The 18,525-nt window shown below is 35.4% G+C and overlaps 1 protein-coding gene across 1 annotated transcript in view; it reads right to left on the bottom strand.

Annotated features, from left to right (window-relative positions):
- The window catches only part of Git (ARF GTPase-activating protein GIT1), a 707,749-nt gene that overhangs the window by 283,505 nt on the left and 405,719 nt on the right, over window positions 1-18,525 (bottom strand). Inside the window, exon 14 of the mRNA XM_090400625.1 lies at window positions 16,307-16,476. Within this exon, the coding sequence (XP_090256751.1) occupies window positions 16,307-16,476 (170 nt within the window). The remainder of the gene's footprint in view (window positions 1-16,306; window positions 16,477-18,525) is intronic.

Below are 18,525 nucleotides of genomic sequence, written 5' to 3'. Positions count from 1 at the left end.
CACCTGCCCACAAAGGTGTTTTGGCAATGGGAAAATTAAGGGATCTGCGCTATGAATTGTTGGAACATCTACCCTATTCCTCAGATTTGGCTCCCTCTGACTTCTATCTCTTCCTAAAACTGAAACTCTTCCTTGCTAGTTAGCATTTTTCTTAGAATCAAGAGGTGATTGCAGCAGTAGAGGGATATTTTGCAGATCTCACTGAGAACCACTACAGGGATGGGATAATGGCACTGGAGCATCGCTGGAATAAATGTATTAGTCTTAAGGGAGATTGTGTTAAAAAATAAAAATAATTTTGAAATTATAAATTCGTTTTTTTTTTTCAATGTTGGGTCGAGAACATTTCAGACCACCCTCATATTTCATTGAATTGCCTGGATGAATAACAAGGGGCTGAAAAGTTTTGATAAACACCTAGAACAAAAATGATATTAAAGCAACTGATATAAGCACAAGAAAGAACATATCTTGAAACCCATTAACCCCCATGTTTCATCAAATTGTAATAATTTGTTCTCTTTTTTTAGGGTAAATAAGAAGAGTTGCTTTAATATCATTTTTGTTCTAGGATTTATCAGAAACTTTTCACCCCCCCATGTAGATGCTAAGTGGCAGATGATTTTCTTCATTCAGAAAATAAGGATACCCCCCCCCCCAGAGACCTGCAATGATCGCAGGCAGACCATGTTTAGTCACATGCACAAGGTCCTGGATTACCAAGTCCTTAGTTTGATTTGTACTAAAATATGTTTTCAACGTATCATCAGGATTATAACTAAAAAAGAAAAATTTATAGCACATATGCATGTGCTATAAAATCTCACTTGTGTCCACCATGATTCCCCCCCTTACTAACTGATATGTTTCTACCATATTTCCTATGCACAATTCTACAGGCCTGATATCATCACTGGATCTTTTCAACTGTCTTATCTCTGCTGAACCCAGGTGACAGCCTGCAAGGATACTATATCAGCAAGGTCTTTTGTAACTCTTCTAAACTTTACACCAAATAATTGTGCACTACTATCCAAACCAACTCCAATATTATTAATATACAAGTTGAACAACACTTGTTTTGCTAGTGTTGTTCAACTTGTATATGAATAATATTGGACTCTTTCTTTTAAGGTTACACAGTGATCAGCATTCATATTTATGAATTTAGGAACACAAAACACACGTGTTGAAAAGATTATTTTACTGATTAATAATTTTATTATTAATCAGTAAAATAATCTTTTCAACATGTGTGTTTTGTGTCCCTAAATTCATAAATATGAATAATAATATTGGAGATTAGCAAAATAAGTGTTCTCTGCCAGGTTGGCAGGAAAACAACCCAGAGGAAGACCAAGATATAGGTGGATTGATATGGCACAATGTGCCTTAGACGACAGAAATATAAGATCTGATAATGATAATATTGGAGTCTTGACAAGTAATAGACTGATTTGGAGGAAAAATGTAGACAGGAAGTTAGTAATGATGTAAATTTTTCATGTAGTACTATCATATCCTATACGCCCCTTGAGGGTACATGTCAGGAATTTGATGATGATGAAGTTGAACAACATTGGTTCAAGTACAGAATCCTGTGGTTCTTCACTGGTCCCACTCCTTCTTTTAGACCAGGCATCTCCATGCATTACTCTCTAGTACTTATCACTCAGCCACTTTCTTATAAATGTCACAAAGCATATTTTGCATACTATCTCTTTTAGTTTGCATAATAACCTCCAGCAAGAAATTCTGTTATATACCTTGACAAAATCCAAAGGTATTTTGGTATATCCATTCCCCTTATCTTACTCTGCAATCATTGTATTATAAAAGGTGAGCAAATTGCTAAAGCAAGATCTACACTTAAATGATGTCCTCTATAGAGGATTAAGACCATCTACCCACCTGTGAGTGCAGCTCATAATTAGTCTCTCAAACACTTTAATCAACTACTACCTCTGGATCATTCCTGACATATCAACTGATTATAATAATCAGAGAACCATTGGTCTATAATTAGTTGCTTCTATTCTTGCTTCAACCTTATAAAATAGAATTATCTTGCCCTCCTACTCATTAGGAAATGTGCTTAAATTGGGACTCAAGTTGAATAACCAAGTCAAAGGTGCTACTAATTTTCTTGCATATTTCTTCAATACCATTGCTGATACCTCATACTGCATTTGAATGAAGCTTACAACGGCTTTCATACCTTCTTCTCATCCACCTTCATTTTTTTATCTGGCTACGCTTCACCATCCATCCATTCAGTTTAAGGACATGACTGGGATGTATACTTTACTCAAGTAATCACTCAACTGCTCAGTTATTTCTAAATCAATGACATTTTCTTTGCCTTCTACTTTCACTAAGATTATTCTTCAATTACCATAGTTCTGTTTACTTGACACACACACACAGAAATAAAATGCTCTCTGATTTCTCTTCACCTGTAAGGTTAAATGCTTTTCATAGTCTGATTTTACCATCCTTGTCATGACTCTTACTTTTCTAGCCTGCTTTTTATATTGCTCCTGGAAAAAAAAAAAAAGTGATGACCCTATACAAAATCGTCAGCTTTTTTTTCCCAGTATTGGATCTATAATATTTGTTTTCATATTTTGCTTCAGTCTTAATCAACTGTTTAACTCCCATACAATTTATTCTGCTGATTCTAGTGATGAAGTCAACTACAGCATCTTTCTAATAAATTTAGTTTAATCCTTTATCCAAGTGTGAGCAAACAAAGTTTGCACCTGAAAGTGTCTTCAGGACTGGGGTAAGACAGTGCAACACCAGGACGACTCCTTGCAAAGGTGGAGCAAGCCACCAACACTCCTATCCCAGTATCTCCCATAATGCAAAACACATCTCCTTGCAGATATGTCTAATGTTATGCATTAAGGGAAGGGCCACTACCCATTGGTAGTGGCCCTTCCCTTTTTCAATAGCCTCCAGAACATTTTGTCACTTTTGTCATGCATCTTCTATTGTCTTAACAAATTCTTTCCACTACTTTTGTTTATCCAGTTTAACACACAATGCAAAAAAAAAAAAAACTTTTTTTTTTTCCCTTCTGTATTCCATGAGGGCTCCTGTAGACTCACCAGTAAGAAACTTTCAATACATCTTCTTCCCCAGTCCTAGAATTCCTCTCCCCCTCATGCTAGCAACTTAACCACAAATCTCTTTTATATGAGTCAATATTTTTTCAGTCTGCCAAGCAGTTACTGAGTCCCCCCCCCCACCTTTCACTCATTCTTGAATACTAATATATTTCAGTCTCTGGTTCACACTGAAAGCTGCATGACATCAATTTTTTTTTTTTTTTTAATTTAAAACTTTTGAACATATTTTTCCTTTTTAATTTGATATTCAATTTTATCCCAAACAGAACTAATTATGATAATCAACAATAATATAGCCAATACAATTTCTTACTTTTGTTCTTTGTACTCATTTTTATTTATTTATTTATTTATTTTTTTTGAAAATGACATTAATAATTACTAGTCCATGCCCTGTACAGAAATTCAGCTGTCCTTTCATAATTCAATGAGCAACATTCATTCTGAATTATGGAAACAATTACTGTGTTATAGTAACAACTTCAATTCAACATCAACATTCAATGCTGACATTTCGATCTTCATATCAAGGTCGTAATTTGGAGTGCGTGAGCATGCACGCATACGCGCACGCACACACACACACACACAAAAGCTACATTAAAATACACATCATGAAATTCCAGACATATACCCTCAATGGATGTACAGGATATTATGACAGCACTGTATAAAAAAGTTACACCATTACTAGCTTCCTATCAATAATTTTCCACGATCTTGGTATTCCACTGAGTCATTTTTCAGTCATTCTGACAAGAACATTTGTTTTGCTAACCTTTCCTCTCATATTCTGTTATTTTCCATCTGACATTATCTATGCTAATGAATTAATAATATTAACAATGTTATGTTCTTTCCTAATATCCTCATTTTAAATATGATACTGAAATCGATGCCATCTGTTAACTCCCCTAATCTTTCTCAGAACTCTCATATATCTGTGGTCTCCATTCTTTGATCAAATGTTTTATTTCTAACCCAGCACTCAGATCCATAAGTTAAAATTGGTTTAAATGTCTGGTATGCAGCTAATTTAGTGTTTTGATGAATTTCTCTCTTATTCCATATAAATTTATTCAATTGACTTCCTGCCATATACCAGCTTTGTTGATTCTGTTGTCTATTTTGATAGGTGGTGCCTGTGAATAAGTTACGTTAAACTTGTACTCCCGCATTTCATCATAATTACAAGTGTTTTTTTGTGCAAAATAAACAGTAAACGGAAAACTAACAGAAGGTACTAAGGAGCCGATTATTTCAGCACAACTTGTAAGTACCCTTAGTCCATTAAATCAGCTATTTTTCCAATTAAAAAACAGCCATGTGAAAGCGAAATGCTTACTGTGCTTACTGAGCATAGCGTCGCCGATCGCCAAATAACCAAATGACATCACGAAGTGCCGCAGCTGTGAAACTGATGTTAAAGAAAGAAAAAAGGTATATTGTGTGATTTCTGTTGCAACTGGCTGCATACTTCCAGCACAAAAATAGATGAATTGGCAAAAAAGCTTTTCAATGATCTCAACCAGCCCTACTTTTGTATGATGTGCCTCCCTTCCGTAAAACAGTTTTCTACTAAACCTAGGCAAGAGAGTTGAAAACCTCGATCAACAGCTTAATACCATGATAGATACTTTCCCTTCCAAAATCAGAAAGTTGGAAACTAAGCTCGAGATACTCGACGACCAATGCCCGATCGTAAGTGCACCCGTACCAGCTAACGAACTTCACGAAATCGCATTTATGGTACACTAGTCGCTCAAGGCCAAAAATAGGAGACTCAACGCTGTTATCCTGAACTTTGTTATCGCCATCGTTTCAGTCCCATAAACAAGAAAGGACAGAATGAACTTTCCACATTTTGTGAAAGTGACCTGCAAAACACCAAGCTAAAGGACATTTTTCCCCCAGTCGCGCATATGTGCTCGACCTGATTTTACCTATGCCCAGAGAGAACAAAGACGCCAACTCCGAAGACAACTAGAAGAAAAACGCCAAAATAGAGAAAACAGTTGGATGATAGACTACAAATAAATCAAACTGGTGCAAAAACCAAGTGACTCCACTAGTAGCCACCAAGGAGACCAGTATGCAGGCACTGCATAGGAAACGTGCAAGACCTTTGCGGGTTTTGCACGTTTCCTATGAAATGGATATCACAGAACCTTGCATATCCACTTCACCAACAATCGTGGCCCCAATTCCAACCTTAATAGCGTTCACTACCATCTGCAGTCTGCCAAACCCCACATACTCTTTTTAACAGAAACTCAAATCTCACCTTCACCAGGACTATCCATCTCAACCTCCCTAACTAACTATTTAACTCCTTTCGACCCAAGAGTGCCATCTATCCACTCTGACATACCCTGCCAGATAGCACCTAACCTAGAATCGCCCAACTTTCACCTTCTTTGGCTAAAGCTATCCCTCCCCCACTCAGTCAAATTCATCTGCTGTCTCTATCGCTCTCCTAATACCACCAATCATTCTGAGCTCTTTCATTTCCTCTCCCTAAAAGTTGATTTTCTCCAGTCCCAGTCTCCTAACAGCGAAATAATCCTCCTGGGTGATTTTAACGTCCATAACACCAACTGGCTATCCTCTTCCAGTTTTAAGATCCTGAAGGCAAAGATACTGAAACATTTGTCATCACTAATGACCTTACACAAATTGTTCACAAGCTGACCAGAATACCAGATAACCCTAACCACTCCCCAAATATCCTAGATCTCTTCCTTACTAATGACCTCCTCCAAATATTCCCAACCCACTACCTATATACGGTACTAGGTTGACCAGACAACCTCTCGTACATGGACCAAAAAAAAAATCATATTTATTTCAACATCTTCACTAAAAATTGTGCATAAGTAGTCGAAATGTTTTACTTCTTCTATAGGATCTCAGGACATTGACAGTTATTCAATTTAGTCAGGGAATCTCGCAGACTTGTAGCAGATTTATTTAGAAGTATAACATCATCTGCATAAAGCAAAAAGCTGAGATTAACATCTCCAATTTTGATAACAGGTTTAATACCACTTTCTGTCATAATGTGATCGATATAAATAATGCATAACTGAGGGGAAAATATACATCCTTGCCTGACACCAGATTTAACATAAAACATTTTCCTGTACTTCCTTCAATTCTAACTGCTGACTTACAGCTTAAAAAGGACTAAGTATTGCTTGATATAATGTTCCATTAATAGCATTTTGAATAGCTTTTCTCTAGACATCTTGTCATATGCCTTTTCCAGATCTACAAAACTTAAATACAGATCTTTGTTATATTCCCATGATTTCTCAACTATTTGTCATAAAGTGCAAATCTGATCCTGACAGTCTATTTTGCCTGAATCCAGCTTGTTCTTCACCAAGCTTCCATTTCACAATCCTTCTCAAGGATTTCTCAAGTATATTGGTGTAAAATCTCTTGTGGTGAAAAATATAAATATTTTTCACATATATCGATTTTACGTGGGCTATAAAATACTTATAAATAAAAGTGTATATAACCTACTGTAATGTAATGAATTTTGTAATATAATGTTAGATTAACTGAATGTAGAATCATAAGCAATTGTAACAAAAAGGATCAGACAGGATTAGGCTAGTAACTTGAAGGTCAACAACAGTCTCAAGGGTCACCAGATTATATGAGTTTTGATGCCAAAACCTAACGTAAGCGTGGGTGACGTAAGGGAGTGTCAAGTAAATCTGGAAAGTTTTGGAAGGAAGACGAAGGGACAGCAAATAATATAAAAGGTAGAGATTGAGGGGCAAAAAGAGACTCTCTTTTATTTTTTTTGTTCCTGTAGCAAGCTTTTCGAGGAGGAGAAGAGTCGGAGGTACCGTGAGCAGTAATTCCGGAGATCATGGGATTCGCTGGCAGCAGAGACCATATTTCAAGGTAGCCTTCCATAAAATTCTTCGATGAATGTACCGATCCACGTGCATGCTGATTTGTCACAGCCGAATCAGTTCATGACATTGCCAAAAAAATGCAGTACTGTTACAAGCAATTTCCACCCTTGTAACAGTACTGTTACAAGGGAGAAATCATCAGACAACTACCATCGGATAGTGGCCGATCGCAAGTTTAAGAAAAGAAACCAGCAGAATTCACACTTTATCCTTTAGGATCCAGGACTGTACAATGATATAGTGAGCTATGTTAATAACCTAGATTGTGTGTACAGACGACAGATGTTGATTCTGTTTAACTAATGACGTAATGTGTTGAGGAGGACAGAAAGATGAACGTGAAATTTAATGTGCTTAAAAGAATACTGTAGACTTGAATAGTGCTTGTGTTACACAATGCTCAGATTGTGTATAGTATAATTTTACCTTATATCAATAGTAATGAGAGCAAGGTTATATGTGCAAAAATCCATCCACGTGTCTACTAAGCTGAGTATAAATAATTTGTTTATCTAATGCTTTAAGTGAATTGTTTTAATGAATGTGTGCAGAATCAGACATGTGATATGTACTGTTTCTTTTGTATATTAATTGTCTCAGTTAGAATAAACATGTTTGGTTTTGTTAATAACTTGCCTGATCTTCGTTAGCCAATGCACTGTCTCATAAAAAAAAACCGAACCTGTGTGACCTAGGTAAAGTAACAGCACAACTGAATAATTCAAGTTGCTTGAGATAAAATTGATTTAAGGGTTATTATACATGCTTAGCTAAAATATTCTCTTGTATGTAAAGTAAAGACAAAAAATTCTTTTACATGATCCCTAAGGGTGCAGTAATTAAAAAAAAATAAATTTTTAAGGCTTAATACATTTGTATTATAGCAAAGTAGATTAAGGATTTGGGTACAGCCAGAAGCTTTTTCCTCAATCTATGTTACTAGCACGTGTGAGAGCATACTTTACAGCATTAAGAGGGGGTGGGGGATAATCTAATTAGATTATGACAGGACTAAAGTCAAATAATTGTATCATACGTGAGTTAGAGATTAGAGCATATAGGCATTTTGTACAAGCTCAAGCAACCAAGAAAATAACAAAGTAAGAGGGGAAATATTGAGTCAAAACGTAACGTAATAAACAATATAATCGATGATTATATTGTCGGTGATATAACAAGATGATTGGTGTGGAGACGGAAAGTTGCACAATAGGTGTCCAGTGATATAACAAGATGATAGTGGTGGAGATGGAGAGTTGCACAATAGGTGTCCTCCCACGATGAGTCTTTGGACTCCTTGGAGGTGTCACTAACAACAATAATAATAATGAAAATTATAAAACGTTACACTGGCATATATCTTACCAGAAACACACAGTAGAAAATTAACTGTAATTCTCACATTGAGTTTTATTTCCCTTTTTATATATGGGTACCATAAGAGCTCTACTACAATCATCTGGAATTCGTCCCTCTATCCAGGCCTTCTGAACTATGCAGTGCAGCCACTGTACGACTTTTATACCTCCATACTTGAGCATTTCTGGTCAAATATCATATACTCCAACTGCCTTTCCACATTTCAGACTTTTAATGGACTTTTCTACTGCATGCCTGGTCAGCATTTTTCACCACTGTGCTGTCACTGATTGTTTTATTTAGCAATTTTTCGAATTTTAATCACTCCATACTTCAAGGATATTATCCTCCATTTCTGAGCTTCTTCAACAATCTCCAGAATATCTTGCCAACTTCTTGATATTTTTTTCTATGTTCTTAAGTCTTCCCATGACTTTTGATTAGCTAGTTTTACACAGTGTTTAGTTTTCTTACACTTGCCTCTGTCTTCTCTAAGAGCACAAGCTGATTATTTGCCAGGAAATTCAATTTTATCCTGCTCAAGACTAAATAGTGATCACTTCCAATTTCAAATCCTCTGTACATTCTGGTATCCTACACCAGGGAGAAAACATCACTATCAACAAGCTGATTATTTGCCAGGAACTTTTGATATGCTTTCTTCTTTTCCTTCACTGCCTCTTTAACTTCCTGTGTTTGTCTATCTTTGCAGACAACCTTACCACATGCCAATCTGGCTGAATCAATCAATGTTTTCTTCAGGGCTTGCAACCGAATCTCCTAGGTTTGGTCCCTGTTCTCAAACTCTTTCATTTTTTCTTCAATAATATTTGTGTATTTTAGTCTACAGTTCACATCTGAGAGCTGCTCAATGTTTATTCACTTTAAAACTTTCTTACATGTTATTCTTTCCAATGAAATTCAATTTTATCCTGCTCAAGACTAAATAGTGATCACATCCAATTTCAAATCCTCTGTACATTCTGGTGTCCTACATCAGGGAGAAAACATCACTATCAACAATAACATAGTCAATGAGACTTTTCTTTTTCCTTGCCTCTTCTCTCCATGTGAATTTTTGCACATTTTTATGTTGGAACATGGTGTTAGTAATAACCAATCGATGTCCTGAGCAGAAATCCAACAGGTATTTGCCATTATTATTAGTTTTGCTATTTTCTCCAATTTTTTCCAAAATATTTTTTGTATGTCTGACAATCATTTCATCTGCTATTTAGATCCCCAACACAGACCAACTTTTCATTTTTCGTTGTGTCAGTTGCTTTCTCTAAAGCATGAAAAAATTCCTCCACATCTACTTTAGTAGAACCCTCTGTGGGACCATAGGCACAAATAAGTCTCATTGTCCAGTTCCCCATTCAGATATCTGTTCACATCACTCTACTTGAGACTGCCTGCCATTCAAGAAGATTAGCCTCGTATTTAGTGTTGAATACTATGGCTACTCCTTTTCCTTGATTGTCATTGCCTGAGTATAACATTTTGTATTTATTTATTAATATATTATTATTATCATCATTACTGACACCTTCAGGAAGTCCAAAGGCTCATCGAGGGAGGTCACCTACTCTACAGCTCTGTCTCCACCACTCAATCCAACTACCCAGCACCATCTACCACCCACCACCACCACTAGTATTTTTCACAGACAATCACAAACATCCATGCCTCGGCAGGAGAACCTGCAACCTTTCGACTGGAGAGCTGATGTGCTAACCACTCGGTCAACTGAGCCAGCATATATTTATTGTATTTATTATGAGACTATTGTAGTTTAAAGTTCATTTCTAGTATCTTCATTTTTCATATGACTGCCATTTATGTATCTGTTTACTCTCCTAATTTTATCAAAACTCTCTTATCTGTAATTGTATAGTGTTTGACCAATGGTTTATTTATAACCCATCTCTCAGATCCATAAGATAAACTGACTTGAACACTGTCTTGTATACAGCAAGTTTAATGTTTTGCTGATTCTCTTACTGCATATAAATTCAAATGGCTTCCCACAATACTAGCCTTGCTTATTCCATTTCTCTTACCAAATTAATTTGCCTTCTTCACTAAAAATTGTGTCTAAATAGCTGAATACTTTACTTGTTCTAAAGATTCCTTTCTATAAAGAAGGCAGTAACTGTTAAACTAGAACTTTTATGCCTATTTTCACAGCTTTTCTTCTTATTTCCAATTTTCATACCAAATTTGTTACAGCATTTAAGTCATTCATATTAGTCTGAGTGAATTAAATGAGAATTCTAATGACTTGACTTGTATAGGATTTAGTTTGGATTGTAACATTATCTGCATAAAGAAATCAGTTAAATATCTCCAACTTTGATATCAGAAAAAATGATGCTACTTTCCTTCATAATATAATCTATATAAGACGATGAACAACAGCGGAAATAGGATGTGCCCTTCTTTTACACAGATATTTTAGATCAAACTATTTTTCAGTACCTGTTTCCATTCTAACTAATGCATTACAACTTAAACATAATATAAATATAAGAAAAAAATAAATATAAGATAAATAAATAAAGGTAAGTCATCATCATCATCAAATTCCAGCCATGCACCCTCAAGGGGTGTACAGGATATGATAGTATTACATGAAAAATTTACATCATTACTAACTTCCTATCTACAATTTTTTTTTTTCAAATCAGTCTGTTACTTGTCAAGACTCCAACATTATCAGATCTTATATTTTTATCGTCTAAGGCACTTTGTACCATATCAATCCACCTATATCTTGGTCTTCCTTTGGGTTGTTTTCCTCCAAACCTGGCAGAGAACACTTGTTTTGCTAATCTTTACTCTTTCATTCTGTTTAAGTGACAATACCACTTAGATTAGCTCTACTAACGCATTCCTGGACGCTGACAATGTCAAGTTCTTTCCTAATATCCTCATTTTTAATATGATACTGCCATTGATGCCATCTGTTCATGCCTCTATAATCTTTCTCATGACCCTCATATCTGCAGTGTTTAGTCTTTGGTCAAGTGTTTTACTTCTTACACAGCTCTCAGATCCATAAGTTAAAACTGGTTTGAACACTGTCTTGTATACAGCTAATTTTAGTGTTCCTACTAATTTCTCTCTTATTCCGTATGAATTTATTCAATTGACTTCCTACCATACCAGCTTTGTTGATTCTGTATTTCCATATTTAATTTACCATTTTCACTAAAAATCATGCCAAGTAGCTGAAATGTTTTACTTATTCCACAGGTTCTCCATTCCAATACAGCTGAAATTTTCAACGATACTGCCTATTTTCATTGTCTTTGTCTTTTTAATACTGACCTTCATACCATATCTATTACAACAATTATTCAATTTAGTCAGGGAATCTTGCATACTTGTAGCGAATTTAATTTATTTAGAAGTATAACATCTTCCACATAAAGCAAAGAGCTGACGTTAACATCTCCAATTTTGATATCGTGTTTAATACCACTTTCCTTCATAATGTGATCCACATAGATTATGAATAACAGAGGGGATAATGTACATCCTTGTCTCAAATCAGATTTAACATTACACCATCTTCCTGTACTTCCTTCAATTCTAACTGCTGACTTGCAACTCAAATAAAGACTAAGTATTGCTTGATATACTGCCCCATTGACATCATATAACCATAGTTTATTGACTGTAATAAAATATTAATTGAAAAGCACCTTGTCATGTGCCTTTTCCAGATTGAAAAAAGTTAAATATAGATCTTTGTTATATTCCATGATTTCTCTACTATGTGTCGTAAAGTGAAGATCTTATCCTGACAGACTCTATTTGGCCTGAATCCGGCTTGTTCTTAACCAAGAGTTTCTTCCACAATTCTTCTCAACCATGTCCCACGTATACTTGCATAAATCTTACAAGGAACACTCAGTAGAGAATTACCTCTGTAATTCTCACATTCAGTTTTATTTCCGTTTTTTTATATATGGGTACTATAAGAGCTGTACTCCAATCAGCGAGAATTCGTCCCTCTGTCCAGGCCTTCTGAACTATGCAGTGCAGTCATTGGAAGACTTTTATACCACCAAACGTCAGCATTTCTGGTCGAATATCATCTAGTCCGGCTGCCTTTCCACATGTCAGGCTTTTGATGGCTTTTTCTAATTCAAGTAGGGATATGTATTCCTGACTGTATACCTGTTGAGTGTTTTTTTACCACTGTGCTATCACTGCTTGTTTCATTCAGCAATTTTTCGAAGTAATTACTCCATACTTCAAGATTATTTTTTCTCCCATTTTTCATGTCACCTTTATCATTTCTAACTCCTTGCACTATATTTTTCTAAGCTTCTTCAACAACCTCCAGAATATCTTTCCACCTTCTTGATATTTATTTTCAATGTTCTTACCCAAGTCCTCCCATGACTTTTGTTTAGCTAGTTTTACACACTGTTTAGCATTCTTACATTTGTCTCTGTATTCTCTAAGAGCACAAGATGACTTATTTGCCAGGAACTTTAGATATGCTTTCTTCTTTTCCATCACTGCTTCTTTAACTTCCTGTGTCCACTATGGAATTCTGATTTTTCTATCCTTGCAGACAACCTCACCACATGCCTCTCTGGCTGAATCAATCAGGGGTTTTCTTCAAGGCTTGCCACTGAATCTCCAAGGTTTGGTTCCTGTTCTCAAACTCTTTCATTTTTTCTTCAATAATATTTGTGTATTTTAGTCTACAGTTCGCATCTGAGAGCTGCTCAACTTTTATTTGCTTTAAAACTTCTTACATGTTATTCTTCCCAATATAATTCAATTTTGTCCTCCTCAAGACTAAATAGTGATCACTTCCAATTTCAAATCCTCTGTACACTCTGGTGTCCTGCACCAGGGAGAAAACATCACTATCAACAATAACTTAGTCAATGAGACTTTTCTTATTCCTTGCCTCTTCTCTCCATATGAATTTGTGCACATTTTTATGTTGGAACATGGTGTTAGTAATAACCAGTCGATGTCCTGAGGCAGAAATCGAACAGATATTTGCCATTATTATTAGCTTTGCTCATTTCTCCAAATTTTCCCAAAATATTTTTGTATGTCTGAAAATAATTTCTATTCTTCTGCTATTTAGATCCCCAATAAGGACCAACTTTTCCTTTTTCATTGTGTCAGTTGCTTTTTCTAAACCATCAAAAAAATTCCTCCACTTCAACCTTAGTAGAAGCTTCTGTGGGACCATAGGCACAAATAAGTCTCATGTTCAGTTCTCCATTCTCATATTTGCCCACATCACACTACTTGAGACTGCCTGCCATTCAAGAAGATTAGCCTTGTATTTTGTGTTGAATACTATGGCTACTTCTTCTTTTCCTTGATTGCAGTTGTCTGAATATAACATTTTTATTTATTGCTCAGAAAGATCTCATCAGTTTTATCTTTTTTGTTTCAGTCACCCCTATTATATCGATCTGGTACTTATCTAATTCCTCAGCTAGTTCCATTTCTTTGCCATTTAGGCTTCTTATGTTGATAGTACTGATCTTTAACTCTGGTGATGTTGAGTTGGGGTGTGTTTTCAGACTTGTTCCAGTAGCTGACTTTTCGCTCTTCACCGTGGTTCCCTGGCGAAAACAACTGGGGGGGGGCCCTTGTTAAACCAGGCAGTTTGGTTTAAGCCAATAAGATACAATTTGGTCGGCTAAATCCCAAATTGCCAGCCCATCCTCATTCATTCAGTATCCAGGTAGATATATAACAGGGTGCACCACAAGAAGGTGAGGACTGGACATCAAGTCAGAAGCCCTGGTCAGTTCTCCGCATTCCTTTAAAGGCTATGTGGAGGTCTCCTCTCAGTTATACAGCTTTAACCCTTAAGCACGCCTTAAGTAAATATAAAGATAAGTAAATATATAAAATAAATATATAAAGTAAAATAAATAAATAAGATAAATAAAATCCTGAATAGCGTTTCTGTTGGCATCTTATTATATGCTTTTCCAGATCCACAAATTTAGATAGTATTCCAATAAATTCTCAACTATTTATCTTCAAGTTGGAAGGATGAAGGTACATTTCACCCTTCAACTGGAAAAAGGCCAGAGTTCGATTCTTGTCATGATGAGAGGAATCTTTATAAGTGCTTTTTTCAGTTGAAGGTGAGTTAGCTAATCTCATACAGAAGGAGCAGGGTTTTTCATCCCGCATACAGACAAATGAGCTTTGAGAACACACAATTTACAGACAAAAATAAATACTAGTGGTGGCAGCGGGCAGTAGATAGCGCTAATGTAGATGATGGTAGTGGCACTTTGGTATGGTTGGCAGAGTGGTGGAGATGGAGAGTTGTAGAAGTATGTGCCCTCCTTTGATGAGTCTTTGAACTCCTTGGAGGTGTCATGTAATAATAAGTCTGATCACCCTATTTGGTCTGAACTGTCTTGTTCATCCACAATTTTTCTTAGCATCTTCAAAGTATGTCTACATAAATCTCAGCTGGAATATCCTGATGTAAATAGAAATTTTATTCTTATTTTAGGGGATAGTGCTCTTTTAACTGGTATGCGCACATCTTAATTCAGTTTCTGAGTCAAATTAAGCCTAAGGGATGATGTGTTTAAGAAAATGAGGTCTGCATTGTTTTTACCACTTGAAGTACTGAGTGCTGATAATGTTATGAATCCAAGGTTGCTTTCCTACATTTATTATGGAATGTGGTATATCTTTGATACAGCTGGCAAAGGTTAGGTTTAGAGAATATAGAAACATTACAGAAACACATACTGATTCTGTTCGTATTCTGTGATAACATTCAGTCATTTGCTTAATTATTGAAATTAAATCAATTCATTTATTGACATAAGCATCAATAAAACAAATGATTGTCTATGCAGCAGCTGTATGTTGTGCGAGAGAAAATGTATTGCTGAGGTTTGGTAGCTTGATTCTAAATGGGCTAGAAAGATTCTGATAGCTGATTACTTATATCCTATATGTGGATCAATAACTGGCTGAGATTAGTATCTTGATAAGTGCAATAATGTTATTTGGTATTAGGCTTATTATTTGCTTTTCTCTCCGGAGGTAGTATAAGAAGATGCTGTTGTTCTGAAATTACAGCTGAAGCAGATACTGAGGCAAGTCATGTATGTAAATTGTAATCATGTGCTGGTCGAAACTCGCATTACAGTCTAATGGTGCCAATATTTTGTCTCTGTCACAGACACACCATCCAAGATACAATATGAGAACTGTAAAAATACACATAACACAAAAAATAAGTGGAAGATATTAGATTATAAATCTGAAGGTCTAACAGTTCAGCCTGATTGTTTACTTACCATAAGAAACATCTCTAACTCCAGTAAATTACATTGGTGAACAAATGGATGGAGATGGAATTTGCAGGAAAAAGTAAATAAATGTGATGTTTACACTTCTTTTCAGTTGATGTCTTGAAAGATTTCATACATGCCACAAGTGAACATTAATAAAAATTTTAAAAATATTCTTAATAAATAAGACAAAAAATATTATTGTAAACACATATGGTGAAAACCATATTCTGCCCATTTTTAAAGAGCATTGCAATCTTATTACTTATCCCAGGAACACAAAAAAAAAAAAGAAATTATATTTGTGTTTTCCTGGGATAAGTAATGGTGAAAAGTTGAGAGAAAGAAAATGTTTTAATCATGCTACTGGCCAGGACGTATATATATATATGTCCAAGTTGCCATGGATGCGAAGTGCATTTTAAAATTGTAATATCATTGATATTATATTGAAATATATGATGGATACAAAGCTTTTGAGGATGTGTATTTGCTCCATAAGGGCCGATAAGGTGGTTAATATCATGAGCACAACAAAAATTATAAAACCATATACCTCTGTAGTTCCTAAATTTTGTTCCTGACAAGAAACTGTATGATCTCCACTACTACATTCTTCATCTGATGCTACAGTATCATAAAGAGGTTCATCATCACTAAGATTGCCTTTATCTTTTGGGCCTCCTTTGTTTGGTTTTCCTGGTGTGTTTAGTTTCTGTTCCAATCCTAAAGTCACACCAACCAAGAAATATAATAAAAATCAGTTAAGTTATCAATGTTTAATGTCAGCATATTCCTTTTAAGAAGATATATTATTTTATACATATTATATCAAGCATCTGTAGCTCAATTGCTTTATATGAGCACTTTGGTTAAAAAGGCCTAGATTCAAAGCCCTCTGTGACATGAGGAACCTTTATCAGGTGTTTGCAATCAAATGGTGAGTTAGCCAATTTCATATGGAGATTGGAGGGTTTTTCCTCTCAAAAACTTGGGTTTATCTTCCCTCAAAAACAGGCAAACCAAACACAAGAACATACAGACATGGACACTATGGGAATAAGAATCTTCTTCTTCATGTAGCTTCCTCAGTGAGAGGGTGCAGCACCATGTCCTTCCAGTTATCTCTGTTGGTGGCTTTCCTTTTTGTTTCTGCTTAGCCATGTGATCCTGTCCATGATCTTATATCTTCAAGCCATGTCCTTCATTTTTTGCCTCTTGATCCTTTTCCCATAATTTTTCCTTCTAAAACTGTTAGTATCCTCTGTGTGAGCATAAATCAGGATAGGATAAATTTTTATAATGATTTTTTTATTTATTTACATAAATAAAAATTCAAAATAGAACTGTATTTTCAGTTCTATGTGGCTTAATGTGCAATTTTAGCAGAAGGAAAGTAATTCTGATGAATTATGCCCACTGAAAGGTCTGTAGAAAATGCACATAAAAACCTGGTGGCTTTCCTTTTTATTTCTGCTTAGCCATGCGATCCGGTCCATGATCTTATATCTTCAAGCCATGTCCTTTATTTTTTGCCTCTTGATTCTTTTCCCATAATTTTTCCTTCGAAAACTGTTAGTATCCTCTGTGTGAGCATAAATCAGGATAGGATAAATTTTTATAATGATTTTTTTATTTATTTACATAAATAAAAATTCAAAATAGAACTGTATTTTCAGTTCTATGTGCAATTTTAGCAGAAGGAAAGTAATTCTGATGAATTATGCCCACTGAAAGGTCTGTAGAAAATGCACATAAAAACATGGTAGAAAAAGAGAGAAATCTATGCTCTTTTCTTTCTCTCTGAGAAGAAAGCAGGGAGTATATCCTTTCTCGCTTGTTTTAGAAAGCAAAGAAATTTTTGAGAAGGAAAACCACTTCAAGTAAGTATGCATTCTGTATGCTGGATAGATTTGAGATCTGTGCAGGTTTAACAGTAGTTAGATGACACACAGAGCAAAGAGAAAAACTTACTTGGTTCTTGAATGAAATGAGTAGACAGTATCATTTATATGAAAAAGGAAAGAGATTTAAATTATCTTAAGGATATAAATAAAAACAATAAGATATGTTTATCATTATTAAATTTTTTTTATGATACTACAGAAGTGATATGATTGTGCCAAGAAAGGTTTGAGATAAGACTCGATCCAAGAAGAGAGATTAGTCTTGACTATTGAGCTCAACATTATCAAAAATAAGAAAAGATTTGATGTCATTTTTATGAGAAACAAGCAAAACTGCATTTTGGAAGCAGTGAAGTTGATTAGGTTGCTTTCACCCCCCCCCCCCCCACACACACCCAATCAAGGATACACTGGAGATCAGGATTCAGGGCACTTATTACAGATGATATTGAAGCTTGAGCTGTTTGAACACTGCAAGACTTGTCATAAGTGTAGGACAAGTGGAGTGTGCAAAACTATGAATTGGGCTTGCAGTCAATGAGAGCAGGTTGTTTATTATAAATCAGGAAAAGAGTGAGTGAAATGATACAGCCCTTAGGGACACCAGCACTGACGGGAAAGTCTGAGGAGAACATTATTCACTATTACATGTAGGGATCAATTTAAGAGAAAACTCGTAATCCATTTAGACAAGAACATAAGCAGTTCATATTGGAGGTTTAAATGAAATATTATCAGCACTGAGAAAGGATTAAAACAAATTTTAATACTTCCAATATTTTGTCTCCATCAAAGCGACATCTTCACGGATTACAAAAAAACCTTTTGTAACAACACACACACACAAAACAATACAATATTGAGTGAA

The sequence above is a fragment of the Typopeltis vanoorti genome, chromosome 1, assembly GCF_054136105.1.
Source record: "Typopeltis vanoorti isolate ZY-2024b chromosome 1, IOZ_Tvanoo_1.0, whole genome shotgun sequence".
Classification (NCBI taxonomy): domain Eukaryota; kingdom Metazoa; phylum Arthropoda; class Arachnida; order Uropygi; family Thelyphonidae; genus Typopeltis; species Typopeltis vanoorti.
This window is presented reverse-complemented; position numbering and strand designations above follow the sequence as displayed.